Source organism: Barbus barbus (genome assembly GCF_936440315.1).
Source record: "Barbus barbus genome assembly, chromosome: 30".
Lineage (NCBI taxonomy): Eukaryota > Metazoa > Chordata > Actinopteri > Cypriniformes > Cyprinidae > Barbus > Barbus barbus.
Window position 1 is genome coordinate 13,373,067 of NC_136758.1, and position 25,220 is coordinate 13,398,286.

Sequence of the window (25,220 nt, forward strand, 5' to 3'; positions counted from 1 at the left end):
TTAGAGGAACCAGAGTTTCCATCGCGCATGCTTCTTGGTCTCAGTCTTGGATTTGCGTTTGGGTGTGGAGGTGAACACCTCGTGTGTGTAAGGCAGAGAGGGGTAGGACGGCTCTTCTAATGGACACAGTCTCTTCATTAAGGGCTGCAGTTTGTCCTCTTGAAGTTTAAAATCCAATTCCACACTAAAAGAGAAAAAGAGAACATTTTAGGTGAGGATAATGTAGAGTAGAGATCATATCAAAACAGATTACACAGAATTGTCTGGATGAGGACCTATATTAGTCCAATTAAAGTCAATAATAAATCAAAATTGACACCATTTCCTTCTTTAAAAATGTATTTTCCTCATCTTATTGTGGATATTGCATCAGCAACATCCCAAAACTCTATTCCATATTCTCTATTCATATTTGTTTTTCATAGTGCAAAAACACCTCAGAAACGACTTTCCTTTTCCGCTGACACTACTTAGTCTGTGTTTTGATATTATTAAAATAATATAATATTATTTAGAAATGTAAATATATATATATTGTTTTAATTGTAATTGTTATATTATTTGTTGAAAGCAGTTAATACTTTATTTGGCAACATTCAAAACTTTCACACTGTGTGTGTGTGTGTGTGTATATATATATAAAATAAATATAATAATTCATGTTTTCAACATTAATTGTATATTATTGAGCAGCAAATCAGCATTGCATCAAAGAAATGCACTACATTTTTAAATATATTCAATTTAAAAAGTCATTTTAAATTGTAATCATTTTTCACAATAACCTTGTTCTTTTCTTTTACTGTATTTTTGATCAAATAAGAGACTGAGTATAAGAGACTTCTTTCAGAAAAAAATAAAAAGTCTGACCCCAAACTTTTCAACAGTAGAAATATTACTTTATTTCAGTTTGTGTGTATGTGTGTGTATTCGACTGTCCTCGCACAGCCACAGTCTGACCTAGTCTTCCCTCTAAAGTCATAATCCCATGACAATCAGATGATTCCTGATGATTGCAGTGGCTAAACTCCCAGATTAACCATCAGAGACAGCTTTAATCTGATCTAAATGAAATCATTCACAAAGCAGCGTCTGACTCATCAGTGTAAAGAACAGACAAACAGACCAATCACACACAACCCATCAGTACCACTCACTTTCAACTGCCCCATTCCTCACTCGCTCCCCTTCTTTTCACTTTCCCACACTACAAATGAGCGTATTGGAAATCAATGCTGATTGACTCATCAATTGCATCCATTTATAAAAGATTTGTGCAAAAAAAAGAGAGCTCTCTAACCAAATTGCAGCATGAGAGTCAATTGTTTATCTCCGTCTTTACACTGAGGGTTTGTTTTGGTTTGCATTAAGGAGCGTTTTATATACTACAATCGAGCCCTCTGGCTTTCATATTTAGTTTTGTATTGGATAACGCACATATTTCGTTTAATTAAAAGCTGCTATGGTGAAACACAGACGTTATTCGTTTAGTTCATTATGGAATTTTGCACTGAATTTCAATGCCTTTGAAAATACAATAGCGTTTTATCACAATTCCACACAAACAAACCTTAAACCAAGTACTTTTTTTTCCCCACTATATGCGTATCGAGACAACAGAACGCACCAAAAACAGACTAAAACCCACAGATACAAAGAGATATGCATCTCATTTTCAAGTCTGTCCTGGATTTTCACAAATGATCAGAAAAACTTCTCTGGCATGATATATTTAGAAGCTGCAGTGTTTGGTTTGTCTATTTACAGAACTTGTGAAAGCTCAGCGATTCTCAGCAGACTCTCTGAGGGTGAAAGAGAATGAACAGCAGTGTGTTTCTGCTCCGGGTTGAGCTAAACTACGCTTAGCAATTAATCACTGGAAAAACCCGAGCAGTTACCTTGTGCACACTACCAACAGGGGGGTGAGAAACATATGGGTGGCTGGTGAACAATGCACAGCAAACAATTGCAGGAGCCGCAAATCTGGTTCAGAATAGAGATGATGTCTTAAGGTTATCCCAAGAACAGTTATTTTCTCTTCTGCAATGTGGGGTTTTCAACAACAGATGCAATCAATCTGTAACAGCTGCATTCAATTCAAACATCCTTTTTACTGTTGAAAAAGGAAAAATCCTACTATACTAATAAATAAATAAATAAATAAATGTACAAGCTATGATATGAGTACAATATTAAACTTGTTGGACAGCTTCAAAATTGAATTATAAGCATTTCTAATAATATATTTATTACAAGATTTAACATTATAATGACTGTTTCTATAAAACATGTTTTCACATATATATATATATATATATGTGTGTGTGTGTGTGTGTATGTGTATGTATATGTGTGTGTGCATGTTTATGTGGTTTATGAGGACACAAATTTGTATAATGACATGGGTATGACAGAGGTATTACAATATGAAGGTGGTTTATGAGGACACTGCCTATGTCCCCTTAATTCAAAAGGCTTAAAAAACATACTAAATGGTGTTTTTTTGAAAATCTAAAAATGCACAAAGTCTCCTGTGAGGGCTAAGTTTAGGTGTAGGGTTGGTGTAGGGCAATAGCACACACAGTTTGTTCAGTATAAAAACCATTACGCCTATGGAGAGTCCCCATAAACCACAAAAACCAACATATGTGTGTGTGTGTGTGCGTGTGTGTGTGTGTGTGTGTGTGTGTGTGTGTGTGTGTGATCTATTTTAAGGCCATTAAATAAATAAAACTGCCCAAAAGTGAATGTTACAACAGATTTCGATTTCAAACAAATGGGTAAAACTTTACTTTAGGGTCTCTTAACTAGTTGCTTATTAGCATGCATATTACTAGAATATTAGCCATTTATTAGTAGTAATTAAGCACATATTAATGACTTATTCTACATGACCTTATTCTACCTCCCTAATCATACCCAATACCTAAACTTAACACTACCTTACTAACTATTAATAATCAGCAAATTAGGAATTTATAAAGGGAAATGTATTGTGTTCCCTATTCTAAAGTGTTACCAACAAATGCTGTTTGAACTTGATTATTCATCAAAGAATAAAAGAATAAAAAATAAAATAGAATCATGGTTTCCACAAAATTAATTACTAGTACTATTGTTCTCAACATTAATAATAAGTTATGTCTTTGAGCTCCAAATCAGCATATTAGATTGATTTCTGAAGTATCATGTGACACTGAAGACTGGATTAATGGCTACTGAAAATTCAGCCTTGCCATCACAGGAATAAATTACATTTTAAAATACATTTATTATGCATTATATTTATACACTTATATTTTAAAAACTGTTATTTTGAATTGTATTTATATTTACCAATATTACTGTTTTATTGTATTTTTGTAGACTTTCAAACTTTCAAACAAATCGTAGCCTAAACTTTTAAATTAGTGTGTACTGTATGTGTAAATGTTCCAAATGCATACAATTTTATCAAAAAGAACAGCAAAGTATACATTTTAATAGACACTTTAACAAAACATATTTTTAAAACATGAAATATGTAAATATTCGTCTTAAATATTCCTCACCCAAAAATGATTTGCAAATGAGCAGCTTGAACATTGTGCAAAACATCTCCTTATGTTCCATGGAAAGAAAGTCATACTTTCATGAAATGACATGAGGGTGAGTAAATGAATTTTCTTTTTTTTTTTTGTGAACTATCCTGTTAGCTTCCAGTAAATTCACAAGAATTTAATTTGAAATTGATTTTTAATAAAGCATTGCAGGTATAAATAGGTGATTGTTGAAATAACTCGCTGTTGTTAACATCAAATATAAGTGACCCAGGTTCTTACTCAATTATTTGCTTGACTGCTTTGCTGTAATGCAGAAACACACAAAAATACATACGGTCAAACATACGGGGGTTGTAGACATGTAGATCACAGTAACACTGAACGGCATCCTTTATTCAGGTATACAAACATTCTGCCGTGAGCTTCAGTCAATGACAGGTTACAAACCCGGCCTGTCAGACGCCACAGATATTATGTTCAAGCACTTTACCGCAGGGACAAACTGTAATAGGTTCAGTCATTGAAAGACTGTATTAAAAGAAAAGCTCAATCTTGGACACAACAATGTCAAATATTATGTTCCAGTACGAGTCAAGATAGCAATTGATTTTAGAAGCAGGCCTAAAGGTTTTTATCCGAGTGAGCGGAGGCTGGTGCGAGAGATCAGCTGGATCATTTCTGAGGGTTTTACTGAAGTGAGTGGATTATTATCAAGCTCCGTCTGTAATTTCTGCTCGAGCAGCACCGCTGTCCATCCCTGCTGTGCACTTTACTGGGTATCTCTGCCACCTCTCATTGAAACTAACCACTCGTCCTCCACCAACCTGACATGTGACCCGCTTGTGTCCATTTGTCTGGATTCATGAGGTGCCGTGTGGAAAGGACAGGCTGAGGTGATGCTGAAGGACAGGGCCCGTCAGGTGACCAATGGCCACATTGTGCTTGCCTTGAGAAGGCAGCCGCAGAATGAACTTGTCCAGTCCACTATATGCCAACAACAGGCATAACAATCAGCACTTCCTCACTGGCTGCTCTGCCAGCTCAGGGCAGGAAATGAGATTTTTGGCAATCAGACCTCCTCTTGTCTTCTGTTTCCTCTCCTCTGTTTGGTAGTGAAGAACTGGTCTGCTTATTTGTGCTGAGTGCAGCACAGTGTTCATCACTAGTGAGCAACGCCATCCAAACTCATGAATGTTCACTCTCTGGGTCAGTCCTATGCAGTGTGTTTATTTTTATCATATATTGAGAGGTCCAAATGTTCTTTAAACGTAAAAAATAAATAATAATTAAAAAATTCTGACATTTTTGTACATTTTCCAAACAATTTGCTTTAATTTTTTAATTGTTCAATCAATCAATCGTTTTAGTTGTGTATAGTTAATATAGTTAATATTTTGGAATTATTTGATTACAGATTAATTAAGATTTAACTACAGTATCACAACAATGTGAACAAAGATATCTGTTTTCTTAGGAATATTTATATTATTTATAGGAATTTATTTACATTAAAGTACACATAAAAACTTACAATTTAATCAGTGTTTTGACCTCCAATGTCCAGCAAAATATTTGAATTCCCTCTCCCATATAAGATATGATAGATCCAGTATTTCTTCTGTAATTGTGACAAAGCTGCTTGTTTTCAACCTGTTTTTCAACTTTTTTTTTTTTTTACAGAAGCTAGAAATATTGGTAATAAAGTCATTCATGTTGTGATTCTTCAAGTTTCAAGCACTGAACTAATTTTAGATTATATTAATAATAATAAATTATTAATTATGATTCAATAAATCTCTGTTTGGAAGTTTGCTGAGGCCCCCTAGTGGACCCTGGTCCCATGGTTGAGAACTACTAACAGTTTCCATTCATTTTTAACCACAAAAAGCCTCCAGGAAGGCATAATGCTCGAGGAAGTGACATAATCATGTTGAGAAAACAAGAGCACTAACATTAATTAGTATTAGTATAAATTCTGTGATGTTTTTTGTGATCAGTTGTGTGATTTGTCTCATTTTTAAACATTCCATCATGTTTGATTAAATTACATAAATTAGTATGATTTTATAAAAATGCATATAAATTTACTTATTAATGTGGGTTTACATAAAATGCATTTGTGAGCCCTAAAAATTGAAGTTAGCCAGTTTGAATATAAAATGCAATTGTCACTTTCGCTAGTTACCAAACTGTGTGTAAACGCAGCCATATTTCTCTACAACAAGACTGACGATTGTATTCTGCATCTGTGTGAGCACAGCCATTGTGATTAAGCTGCATTTCTCTGAGCTGCTAGGGTGTTAGGCTGAGAAAAACAGAGAGAGAGTGGGGACACTTTCCTACATTTTGAGAAATCATCTGGAGCCTGCACAAAGCACACGATTTACCCAGTTTATTCCTGGTTCATAAATACTTAATGGAAACTGACTTGCTGCTTATAATGAGAAACACTGCAGCCTTTGAAAGTGAGAAGAGGATATCTGCATCACACCATCTCAATAATTGATGCACGCAAGACACTTACAGTAATCCACTTGGAAGAAAAAAAACAGAGACATTTAAAATACCATATACAGATCCAAATGGAATAAACCACAACTGTATTTGGCACAATTAATGGGCCTTTTTCATAAGCTCCTAGCAGGAAGGATATTGCCAAGCGTCTGTAGATACCCACTGGGCCACGGTGAGACGTGACACAAAATAAATGAAGTTGGAAGGAAAAAAGGTGCTAAATGCGAACTGTAGGAATACCACAGGGAGTTATTTTGGACACCATGCAAGAAAAACTGATGGTTGCTACCATTTCAAAACTCTAGAGGCTGTGGCAGGACGGCCACAGGTCGGGCTGTTCGTTCTGTCGCTATTTGTCTCCCAGAATGTGTCCAACTACAGAGACGTCGCAACAAATCACACCATGCTGGCTTCAATATTTTGACATATGAGAATGTAAAAATATACAGAAGTGTATGTACAATGATGTATGCACAGGTGCAAATGCTTTGAAGCACATGGGCTTGCTGAGACCTTTGTTTTTATATGCACAGAAGTTTTGCTGTTTGCATCGCCATATTATGCCGCTGACCTATTTATTTGATTTTACATTCTTCTTGTATCTTCACACAACTGGGTTATTTATTTGTCTTCCACAGAAAAGAGAGAGGTTTCATTCAGATTTGGAATAACATGAGGGTGAACAAATGATGACAGAATGTTTCCTATGATATTTCTATTAATTCTTTAACAGTGACACCATTAACTGTCAGTGCAAGGCCTCATCCTGCAAACCAGGCTTATTTTTTAACCAATTTGTGCACATGCTCAGTTGAGAACATATTCAGCAAGTCTTATGGTACAGTGAGGAATTAAGTCCTATGATTATAAAGCCGGTGCTGTTTTTGCCATATGTTCTGGTGCACTGGGCATGTGATAAGTATCTTTGTAGCCATGTTCTCTTAGATACGCGTGCCAAACAAGAGCACAAAGAATTTGAGCTTAGTTGAACTGATGCAAATGTGAAATGAGAATCAAGCATCAAGACTCCACAAAAGTGTACTAAAGATTCAGAAAAAATAAATACCCACAGTATATACAATGCCCTCCATAAGTGTTGGAACAGTAAAGACAAAATTGCTCTGTTGGCTGTGGAGTCAAGACATTTACAAATATGATTAAAAGATGAATATGAGACAAAACGTCACATTTTATTATTAGCCGTTTCAACAAATACATGTTTTACCAAATAAAAAGAACAGCACTTTTAGACTTCATCCCACTCATTGATGTGAGCATAAGTATTGGGACAGTTGAACATAAGGCAGATATAAAAGATTACAAGATATTATTTAGTTGCAGATCCCTTGCACACAATCACAGCAGTGAGTCTGTGACCCATAGACATCACCAGACTCTTGGTCTCATCCTTTGAAATACTTTTCCCAGCCTTTAATGCAGCCAATCCCAATTGTTGTTTGTTTTGGGGAGTTTCTGCCTTTACTCTCCTCTTCAGCTGGAAATTAATGTTCAATCGGATTTAAATCTGGAGATTGGCTTGGGCAATCTAAGACTTTCCATTTCTTCGCCCTTATAAATTCCTTGACTGAAATGGCCATTGTCCTGATGCAATATGAAGCACTTCCCAATGAATCCGGTGGCATTTTCTTGAATATTGGTAGGCAAGATGGTTTTGTACCCTTCCAAATTCATTCTACTGCTGTTATCATACATTAAGTCATCAGTAAAGTTGAGAGGGCCTGTTCCAGAGGCAGCCATGCATGCCCATGCCATGACAACACCTCCGCCATGCTTTACAGATGAGGCGGTATGCTTGGGATCATTTGCAGTTCCCTTTTTTTCTCCACATTTTTGCTTTCCCATCACTTAGATAAATGTTCATCTTTGTCTCATCGGTCCATAAACACAGTTTCAAAACTCTTCTGGCTCACTTTTGTGTTTTTTTGCAAACTCTAATCTTGCCTTTCTAGTTTTGGTGGTGGTCAGAGGTTTGCATCTTGTTGTGTAGCATCTGTAATTCTGTGTCAAAGTCTCCTGAGGACAGTAGATTGTCAGAGCATCACCCCAGCTTTCTGGAAGCTGTTGGTGATTTTACAGACACATCTTTAAGGGTTCATTTTCACAGCTTTTATCATTTGTCTGTCATCAACTACTGTTGTTTTCTCAGCCGATCAGGTCGTTGTTGGTTGCTGGTGTCGCTGGTGGTTTCCAAACTCTTGATTTCTCCATGCCCTTTATTTTTGCTAGAGCTCTAACTGACTTCCTCTTTTCTTTTAGCATCCAAATCGCTTGCTTTTCTCTCAAAGTCACCTCCCTCATCTTCATCCTGGTTTGTGTGTCATCATCGAATGCAAGATTCAGAATACAGAAGTAATGGATATAACTGATACGACACATTTCCTGCTTTTAATATCTGAAGAATTAATGCAACAGGACACAGCTGATCACTTAGAAAGACCTGTGAGGCAACTGTTCCAATATTTATGCTCACATCAGATAGAGGGATGAAACTCTAAAAGTGCTGAACTTCTTAGCTGGTAAAACATCTGTGTTGAATCACCCAATAATAAAATGTGACATTCTGTAGTTTTGTCTCATATTCAGCTTTTAATCATATTTGTAAATGTCTTGACTCCACAGCCAACAGAGCAATTTTGTCTTTACTGTTCCAACACTTTTGGAGGGCACTGTAGTTTGGAAGTTGCTTATTATACTCACTATACACAGCTAAAGAAAATCGGGGTAATTTTTTTAATTGGCCCTTTTTTGCATTTTACACAAAACTGCAAACGGCAGTGCTGACCCTTTTTCCTAGAATACCTTTTTAATCTGCTATCTGAATCATTATTTTTTATTTTCTTAACAAGGTTGCATGGTTGGACTCTCTGTAAGTCCGTATTAGCAGGAAGGTGCTTAACTCTTCATGAATATTTCTAATGCCATTTTCAATACATTTAACGGAGTATAAATTCACAGATTAAGGCCAGTTGCCAGTTGTTACATTTATGTAATTAAAATTGGGTGAATAAAGTAAAATTAAAAATTATATAATACAATATATAATATAATATAATATAATATAATATAATATAATATAATATAATATAATATAATATAATATAATAGGAAAGGACGTGACGTGTGGCCAAGTATGGTGACCCATACTCAGAATTTGTGCTCTGCATTTAACCCATCCAGGTGCACACACAGCAGTGAGTAGTGAACAAACACACACACACCCACACCATGAACACACACCCAGAGCAGTATAATAATATAATATAATATAATATAATATAATATAATATACTATAATATAGCATTTCACACACACACACAAAAAAACAGTTCCAATGTAGTATTCAAAGTACTCCGTGCTCACTCAAAGCTTTCACCGTTGCCAATGTTTGGAAGAGAAATACACATTAAATAGTTTGGGTTGAAAGAAGGATGTGCCATTGTTTAAAACAACAATGTGGCACAGTATGCTGCAGCCAGCTAGTTGGTTGTTTGCTGGGAGCATGCTGCTCTCTTACAGTGCCTTCTGTGTTCCTTTGAGGAAGTTGTGATGGAGGAACAGCGAAAGGTATCTTACACCATGCTGGCATCCATTTTAAACCCTCTATGGGTCATGTGGAGTAGACTGAATAAACAATGAACTTTGACCTTATAGGCCTTCTTCTCTTGTCCATTGGGATTTGTGAGCAGTTGGATAGTGTTCTGGAATGTCAAAAGTAGACATCTAAAAAAAAAGTCGAAACTAAAATTAGAAAATGTAATGAGCAGTAATTTTAAATGTAATGAGCAGTAGGGATGCACCGAATGTTCGGTAACTGAAATTATTCCGATAAAAATAACAAAAAAAAGCTCTTTCGGTGTTCGGCTGAATAAGCAAAAAGACCAAATTAATTGCAATATTACAAAGCAATAAATAATTTATTTTTTACTATGAATTCACAATTGGTACAGAAATAGTATTGGTATTAGATACTGAAAGTGGTTCATGATAACCCTATTGAGTAGAATGAAGTGTTTTGTCTGACCACACACGCGCACACATAGATTTATAGACAGACTGCTCTGATTCACTAACCCCAACCAAAGCTATAGGAGCACCTTTCTCCTCTTCACCACCTCATCACTTTGGTAACTATGACAACCACATCATCCTCACCAGTACATGTCTGTCTCTGTTTCTGCTCAGTATTCTTCTCATACTAATGTCACAGTGTGTCCTCTTCTGGAAGAACCTTCCAGTAGTATCTCTGGAAAAGGCATTGAACTGCAATTTAGTCTTTCCACAGTGAACTGTTCCTGAGAATCAAAACCAATTACAGCTTTTACAAATCAGATCCTTAAATTTCATGGTTTACTTAACAAACGTAAGCACCCCTGAGCAGACCTGATGAATATTCACGATAAACATAATAACAATCAAATAAACAGTCCTTTAATACAGATGTAAGACTTTTTATTTGTACTTTTCATAAAGTCTCTTTAAGGGATAATTTAACCACAAATGAAAATTCTGGCAATATTTACTTATGTTGTTCCAAATCTGTAAGATTTAAATAGAAAGATATAATAATAAAATATCATATAATATAATTACATACAGTAATAATAATAATATTTATTTAAAAATAACATTTAAAGATTTCATTGTTGATTTAAAATTCCTTTAAATTTACTAATTACACCTAAATAATCAACAGTACCAATTGCTATGTGTGCATTAGAGGGTACTGTAGTTTTTGTGAATGTGTTTTAGCTCTTCTCTATAGTAATGTATCTCCAGTCCTCTGGGCCGGTGTTCAAAGAGTGCTGACATGCTGACACAGTCTGTATGTATTTGACTTCCCTCACTGTGTAAACTGAATTGCATATTTTTTATTTATTTTCTGACCCAAGTAGCCTAATGTATTCCAGGGCTGTCTGGTAGGCGGTGAAATGCTGAATTTGTCTGATGATAGATGGCATGCATTTATTTACATGTCACTGCATTTGATTTCAATGTGTAAATGAATTAATACAAAAATGCTTGAGAGACTAAATGTTTGTGTTTTGCTCCCACGTGCAAGCATATTGCTGCAAAACAAACATTAATGAAAACATAGCCATGAGTGTGTGTGTAATATAGGTCTGCAGCGTTCTGGGTTTCAAAGCCATATGGGTTTGAAATGACATGGGGGTAATTATTGCTTTTATAACTAAATTAACAGTAAACCCATTCATTTAAAAAGGAATGGTTATGTTTCTGAGAATCATACAATTACATTAGCTACTTAGCTTGCACTGAAGAAAAAAATATCTAGTTTTACAGTTTCTGAGTGGATTTTTCAGTTGGTCTGGTAAAAATTTATGAAGTTCATATGCGGGATGCATCAAAGGAACTCAGTCATGACATTTTTCATTTTAAACTTAAATTCTTATCGGTAGAAGAGCTCAGGCTAACAGCACGATTTTGTACTCTATAGTTCTTCCAAGCTTTACTTCAACAGAGACAAATTTGACAATATGTTTGGACACAAGTGCAGCTGCACTTGTACAAATGGGTGCCTTCGTACACAAAGAATCTCTGAATAAAGGATTCAGATGAATCTTCAATGAAAAAATAAATTATTCAATAAGTATAAAAATGTTGGCCAAGCTGAAAGATTCAGATAGTATCAGAGACTCACCTGTATATGATGCAGGCACTGTTACGACATGTGTCACAGTTGGCTGTATCCTGCCCAGTTCGATAAGACAGTCTGTGGAAAAACAGTGTGTGATAAATATAGCATCTGGAAACAACTAAATTCATAACTTAAAGGTAGTTTAAACAAAAGCAAAAATTATATCATTGTTTACTCACACTAATTCCAAACCCCTATGAGTGTGAAAAAAATATTGAGGTTTAAACAACATTGGACCCAACCGACTTTTACTGTATGGACAAAAACACTTAGACATTTTTCAAAATATCTTCTATTGTATTCTACAGAAGACAGTAAATTATACAGGTTTGGAATAACGAGTTTTTTATTTATTTATTTGTTTAATTCAGCAAGGACACATTAAATTAATTGACAGTAAAGACTTGACTTTTCATTGTTATGGAAAGATTTCTATTGCAAATACATATGCTAATGCTGTTCTTTGAACTTTATATTGATCAAAGATTCATGAAAAAAACCTGAATTACCATTTCTAAAAACAAATTGAATCAATACAACAGTTTTCAACACTGATAAGAAGAAGAAATGCTTCTTAAGCACCATATTAGAATGATTTCTGAAGGATCATGTGACACTGAAGACTGGACTATATTAAAACAGAAAACAGTTATTTTAAACTGGACTAATACAACCCGAATTCCGGAAATGTTGGGACATTTTTTTAAATTTCATTTAAATGAAAACTAAAAGACTTTCAAATCGCATGAGCCAATATTTAATTCACAATATAATCTCTGTGCGTAAGGGACAAGGCCGAAGACCTTTCTTGGATGCCCGTGGTCTTCGGGCCCTCAGACGACACTGCATCACTTGTGACATTGACATTTGGGGACATTGACATCACTTGCATGACATTACTAAATGGGGCCAGGAATACTTCCATAAACCACTGTCGGTAAACACAATCCGCCGTGCCATCTGCAGATGCCAACTAAAGCTCTATCATGGAAAAAGGAAGCCATATGTGAACATGGTCCAGAAGCGCTGTCGTGTCCTGTGGGCCAAGACTCAATTAAAATGGACTGTTTCAAAGTGGAAAAGTGTTCTATGGTCAGACGAGTCCAAATTTGACATTCTTGTTGGAAATCACGGACGCCGTGTCCTCTGGGCTAAAGAGGAGAGAGACCTTCCAGCGTGTTATCAGCATTTAGTTCATAAGCCAGCGTCTCTGATGCAGCTTGCATGTTTTGGAAGGCACTATGAATGCTGAAAGGTATATAAAGGTTTTAGAGCAACATATGCTCCCCTCCAGATGACGTCTATTTCAGGGAATTTCAGCAGAACAATGCAAAACCACATACTGCAGGTATTATAACAGCATGGCTTTTTGTAAGCATGTGCTGAATTGACCTGCCTGCAGTCCAGCTCTTTCACCTATAGAGAACATTTGGCGCATCATTAAACGAAAAATACGTCAAAGATGACCACGAACTCTTCAACAGCTGGAAACCTATATCAGGCAAGAATGGGACCAAACTCCAACACCAAAACTTCAGAAACTTATAACCATCGATGCCCAGACGTCTTCAAACTGATTTGAAAAGAAGATGAGATGTTACACCATGGTAAACATGCCCCCGTCCCAACCATTTTGAGAACTATAGCAGGCATCAAATTTGAAATAAGCTCATTTTGTGCATAAAATTTCTGTTTAAACATTTGTTATGTACTCTATGTTCTATTGTGAATAAAATATTGGATCATGTGAAATTCTTTTAGTTTTCATTTTATTCAAATTTAAAAAACATCCCAACTTTTCCGGAATTTGGGTTGTATTTCACTATACTGTTTTTATTGTACAGTAGTTTTGGTTCAGAAATGCAGCTATGCTAAGCATAAGATATATATTTAACATTGTTTTTCATTGATTTACAGCCTTAATTATTTCTTCTGCATTGGTGTCTTTTATTAACACAGGGCCTCTTGCAGATTATTGTTTTATTCTGCCCTGCGCCCAGGATTTCTATACATTATTTCATGATGGAAGACACCAGGAATGAATTCCCAGTATCTATCCACTGTTCATTTGTGGCCCTTGGGCTTCAGCACCATTAAAGTATGTACAAGGGGATGATGGATCATGCACTAGCCTGGCATACTTGAAGTGGTTTTGATAAATTATTTGTGTGCTAATGTGACACTGTGACACATGCCTAGCATTTCTCCAGAGACAATAACAGGGCTGCACCCAGCAGCCATGCAGTTATGCATTTTCATTAAAGCTTAATGAAAGCCTAATTGGATCACTTTATCCCTCTGAGCGCTCAAGTGTCAGGATGGTCATTGATATTCTGCATTCAGTTCGATCTGACGTTGCTTAGGAGTTCATGGCGACAGTGGTAACGCACATTAAGTCCAAATGTAGAAGAGCGATGTTTTGCTGCAGCAATGCAGTCACATGAACAACACCTGAACTGAGCTTTTACTTTACTTGCTTATAGACTAAAATAAATGATATTTTTAGCATAATGGTATCTTTCCCTGTCTGCTCAGAATCAGGGCACTGCGTTATGGTAGGAGAGAGCTGTACTTAAAAGGAAGAAAATCAATATGTTCAATATGATCTGGAATAAATAGGAATGAGATGAGATCGAACCCTTCCTCATGGCAGAAGCACTGGAGAAGAGGTCAGGAAGGGCAAGGAATTTATTGGCAGTCAGGGTGACCCAAACAACAGCCAATATGATGATGAGGTCTGTTGGAGGTGTGTGCAAGTTCCTGTGTGTTTAGGAATGTACATGAAAAATCTGTTACTCACACTGACATCGTTTCAAACCTGAATGATTTTCTTTCCTCTGTGGAACACAAAAAAAATTAGATTTTATACCAAGTCAGTAGGGTAAACTGTGAAGGTGTGCGATTTTTAATTTTTTTTGTCTACAATAAAATTTTAATTGTTGTTAACGATGTGTGAGCTGACATTACAGAGCATGTTACTCACATTGTGAAATTCAGTGTTTCAGAACTGAATGAATCTGCATTTTTCTAACAAAATCATGAGTGAATGATTCAATAATCTATTCTTAAAACTTTGTTTCTGAATGAATCAGTGATTCGGTGACTTTCTCATTAAGACAGTGACTTGCCTCCACTTGCGGTTTTGGTTTTATATTTTAAAGGGTTAGTTGCCCCAAAATAAGATGTCTGTCATTAATTGCTCACTCTCGTATCATTCCAAACCTGTAAGACCTCCATTCATCTTTGGAATATAAATTAAGATATTTTTAATGAAATCCGAGAGCTCTCTGGATTTCACAATCAAGGAACAGAAACGTAGTAGGACATCACTAGCAGATTGCTGTGAACTAACCACTGCACATAAATTGAAGAATACAAAAAGCTTTAGTAATCAGCTGCCCACAACAGGCCTAAACCAGCACAAAAACACACTCAGCAAACTACTGTCTAATTATCATTAACAACAAAATCAAATTTTTGTTAATATTGCACAGTCCTAGTACAATATTGTTTTGCACCCAACTAATGTGCAAAAACACTGTATTCACGGTATGTGCAAAAACAATTGAAATATTCTTCAAAATATCTTTTTTTTCTGGTTTGCAACAGAAAGAAAGCCAACTGGGAGTGCATTTCCAAAAAGCAACTATGGTCGCAAATTCCAATGTTACCAAAAGAGTTCAATGGAACTGTAACGACCAAAGTTAGCTAACGATGCTTTTAGGAAATGCACCCAAAGGTTTGAAACAACATGAGAGTAATGACAGACTTATCATTTTTATCCCTTAAAGCAGGGGTCACCAAGTTCAGTCCTGGAGGGCCGGTGTCCCTGCAGAGTTTAGCTCCAACCCTAATCAAACACACCTGAAGCAGCTAATCAAGGTCTTACTAGGTATACTTGAAACTTCCAGGCAGGTGTGTTGAGGTAAGTTGGAGCTAAACTCTGCAGGACACCGGCCCTCCAGGATCAAGTTTGATAACCCCTGCCTTAACGCTAGTATCACCAGCTGGTAGCTGGTTTGTTACTTACTGTATCTATCTTACCAGCTACCAGTTTACATGGTCTACCAGCTTACACCAATTAATAACCAGCTTAGACCAGCTAGAAACCATGTTCCAAAGCAGCTACAGAATAATTTAGAGTTGCCAGGTCCCTTTCTCATCTGTGAAAGCGTGAATGTGTGGAGCATACAGTAATATTATGTATATATTTCAGTTCTTAGTATAAAATAAGTATTGATCATACTGTGTGTATGTGTGCGTGTCACTGAATCACACAAGTGCTTTGTGTTTTTCCCCTGCGAGCTGGCTCTCAGTTATTGCAGACATCAGCTCTGTTGAAAGACACGCTCTGCCCTCTCTCGCTGGAGGTGTGCCCTGAGTGTGCAGGGAGGTGCCACACTGCTACGTTCCTGGAATAACCTGTGAAAATCTGACACTGGCAGCAGAAGCACGTCTACACACTGTGTAATAGGGCGCTAATGTTTCTTTCTAACGTGAATACACAATGGTTCGGTATGTCATTGAAATTCAGCGAATGCTATTAGGACATACTCATGTTTGCACATGCTAATGAAAATGATACGTGGCAATGTCAGCAAGAGCGGCATCTGATGATACTCATATTGAAGTCCCTTGACTTGTGCTGGAAGCTGCTCATGGATAATTCATTTGTTGATCAAAGACCGAATATACAGTGAAGAACTAAATGTTTATGTTATCTAAAAAAATGTGAGTGATGCTTGCCTAGGATAGGGAACCAGTTAATGTTTGATTCCCAGTAACGGTTCTCGCATTTGCGGAGGAACGGAACAACATACTGAAATTCTTGGACAGTTTCCAGCAATATTTATTCCACAGTGCTGCAAAACAGATGCAAAGCACACAACGTGACCAGTGTGGTCCGATTCCTGAATGAATGACCTGTATGTTCTTTGCAGTGAATCAAGGCAGTGCAGTTTGTTTATAGAAGAAAAACTCCTGAGTTGGTTCCTTTTTGGTGAATCATATATTTGGCCAGTTTTTAAATGTACCTTATCAGCACTAATAAGCATCAATGACTGATACTTAGTTGCATTGTCGTGTATTGTGAATGCTTGGAAATGCACTATAAGTGTAAAGGAATCCAAATGCCCTCAAACCACAGCAGAGCATGCCTTGTGAAATCCCATTTTCATCCAGACACTGACAATCTGTTGCTGTCTGGGTAGACTGTGGAAGTCACTGACACACTAATGAGCTAGTCGTGATAATGATTAAAAAGCAGTTCAGGCAGCTGAATCTCCATTTGGATACATCACCCAGTAACTGTCCTTGGAAAGTACTGCATTAAAAAAAAAGCAGTTTTCGTCTAATATAATGGTGAATTGAGCCTCGGCGAGCGGAACAAAATGTGTTAAAGTACTTATGGAGAAATGATATATTGTTGCCAATTTGAGGCATCAGCAGAGTTGAAGCAACACAAAATCTTCATTTATTCCTCCTCTACAATAATTTTGCAATTACCTTCCTAAAAAAACAAGAAAATTATGCCAGCATTTGCTAAATTTCTATTTTTGTGCATGTAGGAGTGTATCCCTACAAATAAGACATTATACAAAACCGATCAAGAGTTTGGGGTAGGTGTGATACAGCAAAATACTGAAATACAGTTAAAATTTTAAAAATCTTTTTTTTCTGTATTAATATAATGTAATTTATTCCTGTGATGGCAAAGCTGAATTTTTAACAGTCATTACTCCAGTCTTCATTGTTCCACATGCAAATGTAACATATGTACATATAAAAGTTCCATATTAAATATATTGGCATATAAAGTAAAATAATATGAAACCTATTAAAAATTGGAACAGTTTCATAATATATTAACATATACTTCCAGTTCATCCAAATATGTGTTTATGTATATGCAATACATTTTTTGACATATGTCATGTACATATACATGTATATCTATCCTAAAAGCCATCAAAACATGTTATTATATAAATATAAAAAGACATGCATTTAAAAAAATATTACAAAAACATAAACATACAATAAATATTTTTGTATAAATGTTGTTTTTATAAAGTTGCATGTATAAATATGTAATGTTGACATATTGTTGCTACATACAGTAGTACCATATGGACATATACAGAAGTTACTATAGGGGTTTATTTAAACTTGAATCACTTGTTCATCTATCCAGAGAATGTATGAATGTCAAAATGATGTAGGTAACATACATGGCAATATCACTTTTTGACATAGGACAATATATGTCATATAACCATATGGGTATATATCAATATGCTGTTTTACTTATAACAATTCCTTCATTTTCAAATTTGTAATTTTTCCAATAATATTTCCCAAATTCCATTTTTGTTTGATTCTAACTGCTAATTAACATGTGGTGATGTTACATACTTTGGTCCGTATGAGGCAAAAGCGCCAAAAAATTGTTTAAATTCTGTTAGACTGATGACTCAGAGCACAGATAGTATGGTGCGCTCCTGTAGTATTGTCCTACTGCAAACTACAACCTGTGAAAGCTAACTAACTGGCTAAATTTCCAGGCGCAGCACGGCTCTATCAGCACTAAAAGCTGGCTTAACACCTAAAGGCTCTACCCTGGTGTTCCAGAGGCATCCATGCCAGGGCTCCCGAGTGCTTGGCATTTTAAGATCTGCCCACCCTGGCTGTCAGCAGCATGCAGACGCTTTGTTTGCACTAAAAGAGCTGCACTCAGACAGAGAGGAACATCAAACCCTTGGCTCTGACTGGTTTAACCCAGGGAGACTGGCTGGGCTTTCATTTGCCCACACTGAGCCACTCATCGGTTTTGAGCTCAGCTGCTCTGATGACACCTAGCATGTAGGAGTGTGGGCACGGGGGTCCTGCCTCTAATAATAGGCCCCACACTTATTGTGAAAGATGGGAGCTACACATACACATAAAAAAAAGACGACACACACTTTCTCCTTCCCGAAGATGAAAGGGCTGCCTGATGAGGCGCTGCTAATTGAGGCTGTTTGAGTAGTGGTTTTGTGCTCTGAAAAAAGCCCTGCTTTTCTCACTCCTGGCCGGGATTAGAAAGAAGTGCGGTGCTCCTCAGACAGTGACTTAGGTTTGAGGGCCATTACCTGCCCAAAGCAATACCTGAAGGATCTTAAGTGCTGAGACTGTGGGTTTTAGACCAGTTCTGAGTGGCCAATTTGACTAATTTCAGGGGATTTTTAGAGTGAGATACAGTATACACAAATTCAGCCATCTGCTGTTTACAAGATCTCTGCCATACTAAATGGGCAATAATATGGTAGATGTAAAGTGGCTATAACTGACACCTTGCTAAGCCCAGCTATAAAAATATTATGGACCAATTTTACCTTAGAAACTGTCGCCATTTTCAAGAACTTTTGGTTGTCTTATTTCAGCCTACAGAAGACTACAGGTCCTTCTCAAAAAATTAGCATATTGTGATAAAGTTCATTATTTTCTGTAATGCACTGATAAACATTAGACTTTCATATATTTTAGATTCATTACACACAACTGAAGTAGTTCAAGCCTTTTATTGTTTTAATATTGATGATTTTGGCATACAGCTCATGAAAACCCAAAATTCCTATCTCAAAAAATTAGCATATTTCATCCGACCAATAAAAGAAAAGTGTTTTTAATACAAAAAAAAAAAGTCAACCTTCAAATAATTATGTTCAGTTATGCACTCAATACTTGGTCGGGAATCCTTTTGCAGAAATGACTGCTTCAATGCGGCGTGGCATGGAGGCAATCAGCCTGTGGCACTGCTGAGGTGTTATGGAGGCCCAGGATGCTTCGATAGCGGCCTTAAGCTCATCCAGAGTGTTGGGTCTTGCGTCTCTCAACTTTCTCTTCACAATATCCCACAGATTCTCTATGGGGTTCAGGTCAGAAGAGTTGGCAGGCCAATTGAGCACAGTAATACCATGGTCAGTAAACCATTTACCAGTGGTTTTGGCACTGTGAGCAGGTGCCAGGTCGTGCTGAAAAATGAAATCTTCATCTCCATAAAGCTTTTCAGCAGATGGAAGCATGAAGTGCTCCAAAATCTCCTGATAGCTAGCTGCATTGACCCTGCCCTTGATAAAACATAGTGGACCAACACCAGCATCACTGACTGTGGGTACTTGACACTGGACTTCAGGCATTTTGGCATTTCCCTCTCCCCAGTCTTCCTCCAGACTCTGGCACCTTGATTTCCGAATGACATGCAAAATTTGCTTTCATCCGAAAAAAGTACTTTGGACCACTGAGCAACAGTCCAGTGCTGCTTCTCTGTAGCCCAGGTCAGGCGCTTCTGCCGCTGTTTCTGGTTCAAAAGTGGCTTGACCTGGGGAATGCGGCACCTGTAGCCCATTTCCTGCACACGCCTGTACACGGTGGCTCTGGATGTTTCTACTCCAGACTCAGTCCACTGCTTCCGCAGGTCCCCCAAGGTCTGGAATCGGTCCTTCTCCACAATCTTCCTCAGGGTCCGGTCACCTCTTCTCGTTGTGCTGCGTTTTCTGCCACACTTTTTCCTTCCCACAGACTTCCCACTGAGGTGCCTTGATACAGCACTCTGGGAACAGCCTATTCGTTCAGAAATTTCTTTCTGTGTCTTACCCTCTTGCTTGAGGGTGTCAATGATGGCCTTCTGGACAGCAGTCAGGTCGGCAGTCTTACCCATGATTGCGGTTTTGAGTAATGAACCAGGCTGGGAGTTTTTAAAAGCCTCAGGAATCTTTTGCAGGTGTTTAGAGTTAATTAGTTGATTCAGATGATTAGGTTAATAGCTCGTTTAGAGAACCTTTTCATGATATGCTAATTTTTTGAGCTGTATGCCAAAATCATCAATATTAAAACAATAAAAGGCTTGAACTACTTCAGTTGTGTTGTAATGAATCTAAAATATATGAAAGTCTAATGTTTATCAGTACATTACAGAAAAAAATGAACTTTATCACAATATGCTAATTTTTTGAGAAGGACCTGTAGTTTCAAAGAGTAATTTGAGAGAAATTATCCAGAACCATGGTCAAAATGTCATAATAGACCAGGGAGGATACAAGCCTTTTTTTTAGTTGGAATTGCTTTTGAGGCTTCAGACGGATTTGACAGAAGCATTTGCCTTGATTTTGATTTTCACATTTTAAAATCACATTATGGCCTAATTTAATAATTAAAAAAGCAATGCATCAAACAAATGTCACAATTTATCCAAGCCCATATAAAAATAATATCCAATCCCGTTAGAGGCACTTTATGCTATTTATTTATTTTAATTTACAAAAAAATAGAGCAGAAATCTGTAGTTTATTCGTGGAATGTTCTGTAAACGGTTTCTGTTTGTGAATGGTTTATTAAGAGTTTAATGACACTTTACAAGAAAAAACTAATCTCAAAACATGAGTGCTGACTGGGTTTTACATATCAACATCTACCAACTGTTTATTTAATTCAATAATTAATTTTATAAATATGCTGTTTGTGGTATCACAGTACCTTAATACATCTTAGTAGTCTCTTTTGCTCACCAAGGGTGAATTTATTTGAACAAAAATACAGTAAAAACAGTAATATAGTGAAGTATTATTAATATTAAAAATAACTGATTTCTTCCGTAATTTACTCCTGTGATGCAAACAGGACTTTCAGCTGTCTTCGGTGTCACATGAGCCTTCAGAAATTATTCTAATATGCTGATTTGGTTCTCAAGACACATATCTTATTATTATCACTGTTGAAAACAGTTTTGCCGTTTAATATTTTTGGAAACTGTGATAAATTCTTTCAAGATTCTTTAATCAATATAAATCTCCAAAGAAAAGCATTTAACAAATAAAAACCGTTCTTAAAATGTCTTTACTGTCACTTTATTGCAATTTAATTATTCTCTGCTGAATAAAATAATTTCTATCAACAACAACAAAAAAAATGTTACTGACCTCAAATTTTTTAAAGGGTAGTGAACATGTATAAAAAAAAACATATGCCTAACACTCCTTTTGGATGTCTACCAGGGATTAAGAGCTGCTAATATCTCCAGAACCCACTCTCATCGACCTTCACTAAATAAAATGTCACGTCCTGTCGGGCCAACAGCTGAGGCAGGCACTTCTAAGCTTCCAGCATCCCAACCAGAAGACACGTCCACTTAATGGAGGGGCATTATTAAACATGAGGAGCACTGATTGTATCGAGTTCTTTCCTCCCATCCGGCGGGCTGGCGGAGAGACTGTGAGGTTGGCTCTGTGCCTGTGGAGCATCAGGTATTAGAGAATGCAGGATGACATCTGACATTGAAGTGCCCGTGTTGCAGTGCAAGTGGCTTTCAACAGGCACCAAAGCATCTTTTCACCTCATTTACTTCCCAGGTTCCAATTTCAACAGTCACCACAACCCTGAATTTTTGCCTCTCAATATAGATGCTGACATGGAAATGGAGCTGAAGTGCATTTAAAAGCTTTAAACAGTTGTTATAAATGGATGCTCATGTTGTTCACAGTGCCGGTTTAAACCTGTACGGCACCAACACCACAAATGCAGTTAAATTAAAATATTCAAGCTGCTGAGTTGAATAGGCTACATATTCCCTGCTGACTTCACACCTGCCTTTCATTCATAAATCAGGTATGACGGATCATTTTAGAAATGCTTTGTTGTTTACGAGTGACCTTGTCTGCTAAATGAAGTATGGTGTAACAGAAGAGTAGCTCAAGCACATTTTCCAAATAAACATTATTCGTCTATCTTTGAAGAGTGACTATACAGGCAATGGATTGACAGTTCGCTAAGCCCCGCCCCCTTGTTTACTGCTGCAGCTCTACAAACATATTTAGATTTATGCGAATATATAATTGTCAGTTAAATGTGCTCAAAGTGGTAACAACTGATTGGATATTATAATTAAGTGGGTTGAAATGAATTGTGACATTGCATTTTCCTTTAAAAGTGTATCACATTAATGTGATTAAAAACTGCAAATCAGAACGGAGGCAAATGCTTCACAATCATCATTTGAAAGTGATTACAAAATGATAACATTAGAGTAAGTGAATAGAACTCTTTCTAATGTTTCTACAACACATTCACTATATGCTACTTTAGTTATGAACACTACAGTGAACTGAAACAATAAAATTGTGTTGCATTAAATTGTCAGTGTTCCTCCAGATGTTCCACAAGTTCATTCAGGAAAGCAGGTGACAGTTTCATTTACATCATACACTTGTCAAGGTTTATTTAGTGATTTGGATGAGGAAAAACATCCAAAAAACAGTATTTTGTGTCACTATTATAATTGACCCAATGTTTGGATAATTTTCAATACTATTCAAATGCAAAAGCAATCTTATTGATCCTACTGTAAACAATTCATCCATGCACATTTTCCTTTTTTCATCACAATGTTTAATCAAAATGAAAATGAAAAAGCTTGATCTTCTGGTAAAACGTCAGACTTCTCTCTGGTGACATTCGTAGGACTTCTCCAAGAATTGAATCTGCTTAAACCCGCACCTTTATTACAATCAACCGCAAGCTTGCATTCAGATCTCCAATCAACAACTGATAGAAAAACCAAATCCGCCATCTTACAGTACTTTTTTTTTTAAATGACATTTGCTTAAATGTGACAATTATTGCTAATTGAATATCCATTTTTCAAATTATATATTACACTCTTAAAAATAAAGGTGCTTAAAAGGTTCTTCACAGCGATGCCATCGAAGAACCATTTTTGGTTCCACAAAGAACCAGTCAGTCAAAGGTTCTTTAAAGATCTCTCTCTTTCTTTCCTTTTTATAATCTAAAGAACCTTCTTTAACCACAAAGAACCTTTTGTGAAACAGAAAGGTTTCTCAGATGTTAAAGGTTCTTTATGGAACCATTTAGTGGACCATTTATTGTGAAGCACCTTAATTTTTAAGAGTGTATACTGTAGTGATAACTAAATTCACTTGAAGCATTCAAAATTATTGCTTTTTGTTTTTAGCATTTTATTTTACAGAAAACGTATAAAATATTTATAAATATTTTTATAATTTTATTGAAACTGGCCAAAATGTTCAAACTGGTGCATCCCTATACAGTGTGATAGATGTAGACTGACGTGTGAACAGATACATGTGGCTCTACCAACTTTTTTGCAAGGCTTCCTTTATACTGTACTGTATTTCCCGTTTGCGTTTACAAACTGAAATCAAAACAACTTTTCTTTACGTTCTGATCAGTGAGTGGCAGATTCTCCAAACTCTGAAGACAACAAGTTCAATAGACTTAGAACGCTGGTATTTTTGGTATTATCTTTTCTTTCTCACATTGAGAAAACAAGCCTGAAACACAAAACCTGCAATACAGTTGATGAATAGTAAATGCATTACATAAACACTATGACTCACCCTTCTCGCTGTGCTTCTCCTCTTTCCAGCTCCTGAATGACCCCCAGCAGCACTTTGATGGTTTCTTGACTGGAGTTGATCAGAGCCTCCATGGCTTGAAGCCTGGCTTTCACATTCCCATCGGCCCCGGGGAGAGCAATCAGCTGCCCCTGCATGCCCTGCCGGGTCTCTGTGGTGCCCAAGTTTTGGCTTCTGTGACAGTGGGCCTGGGAAGCACAACTCGCCGAATGAGGCAAAGCCTGAGACTGCGCCTGCAATCCGTTCAGCTGCGCCGTGTCTTTTTTGCGTTTGCAGCTCCCTGAGGGACTCTCCGGGCATTCCACTTGTGTCAAAGATGTCCATGCAATAGGGCCAGAAATCTTTGAACAGTCACCCCTGACCTGCAGAGGTTGAGTCGGAGTGGTCAAGGAGGCACAGTTGGGCTGCTGGCCTGCCCCCGCCTCGTTTTCACTGGGTAATCCTTTGTGCTTGGCCCCACTCCCCGGGATGTTGGTGTCCCTCCTTGAGTCCGACTGATCCAAAATGGAGTCTGACAGATCAGGGCAGAGTTTCCCATCTGAACAGTCCAGCCCAGCACACAAGTCCTTAGCGTCGCTGCACTGCGGTGTAGTGTGGAGCAACACTCGGGTCTGCTGCACCTTTCCTTCGCACCTCATCCCCCGCTCCCCACCTTTCACGTCACTCAAAAAGCCGTTGTTTTGATCCGGGTAGTTCTCCACTAGAGCAGTGTGTTTGATGACATTTCCCTTCTTGCGTTCGAAGGGGAAAGTCTGGTAGCGTGTTTTCAAATCGGGCGAGGTTTGCACGCCCGTGCTCTTAGTGACATTCGGGATGGAGCGGCGAGCCGGCATGGTCATGTACCTCCGGTGGATGACTTTGCAGGAAACAGAGCGGTCTCTGGCACCTCGGTGGGCGGCCTCATTCTGTGCCTCGCAGATGTCTTTAAAACGCACCTGCAGGGCTTTGTTTCGCTTGCGTACCGTGTCTGCTCCGCTCCGCTCCAGCGAAGGACCGCCGGACTCCGAGTCAGACTCTGAGCTTGACAGAGTGCAGCGGCCTGCCTCCTTACTGACCAT

At 37.3% G+C, this 25,220-nt stretch overlaps 1 protein-coding gene across 1 annotated transcript; it reads right to left on the bottom strand.

Moving 5' to 3' along the window:
- On the bottom strand, positions 1-25,220 carry LOC306850315 (inhibitory synaptic factor 2A-like; the record flags this gene model as incomplete). The annotated part of the gene is made up of 3 exons (XM_079385883.1): positions 1-184; positions 11,738-11,809; positions 24,145-25,220. The coding sequence occupies 3 exons, from the start codon at positions 25,218-25,220 to the stop codon at positions 1-3; spliced, it is 1,332 nt and encodes a 443-aa protein (XP_079242009.1).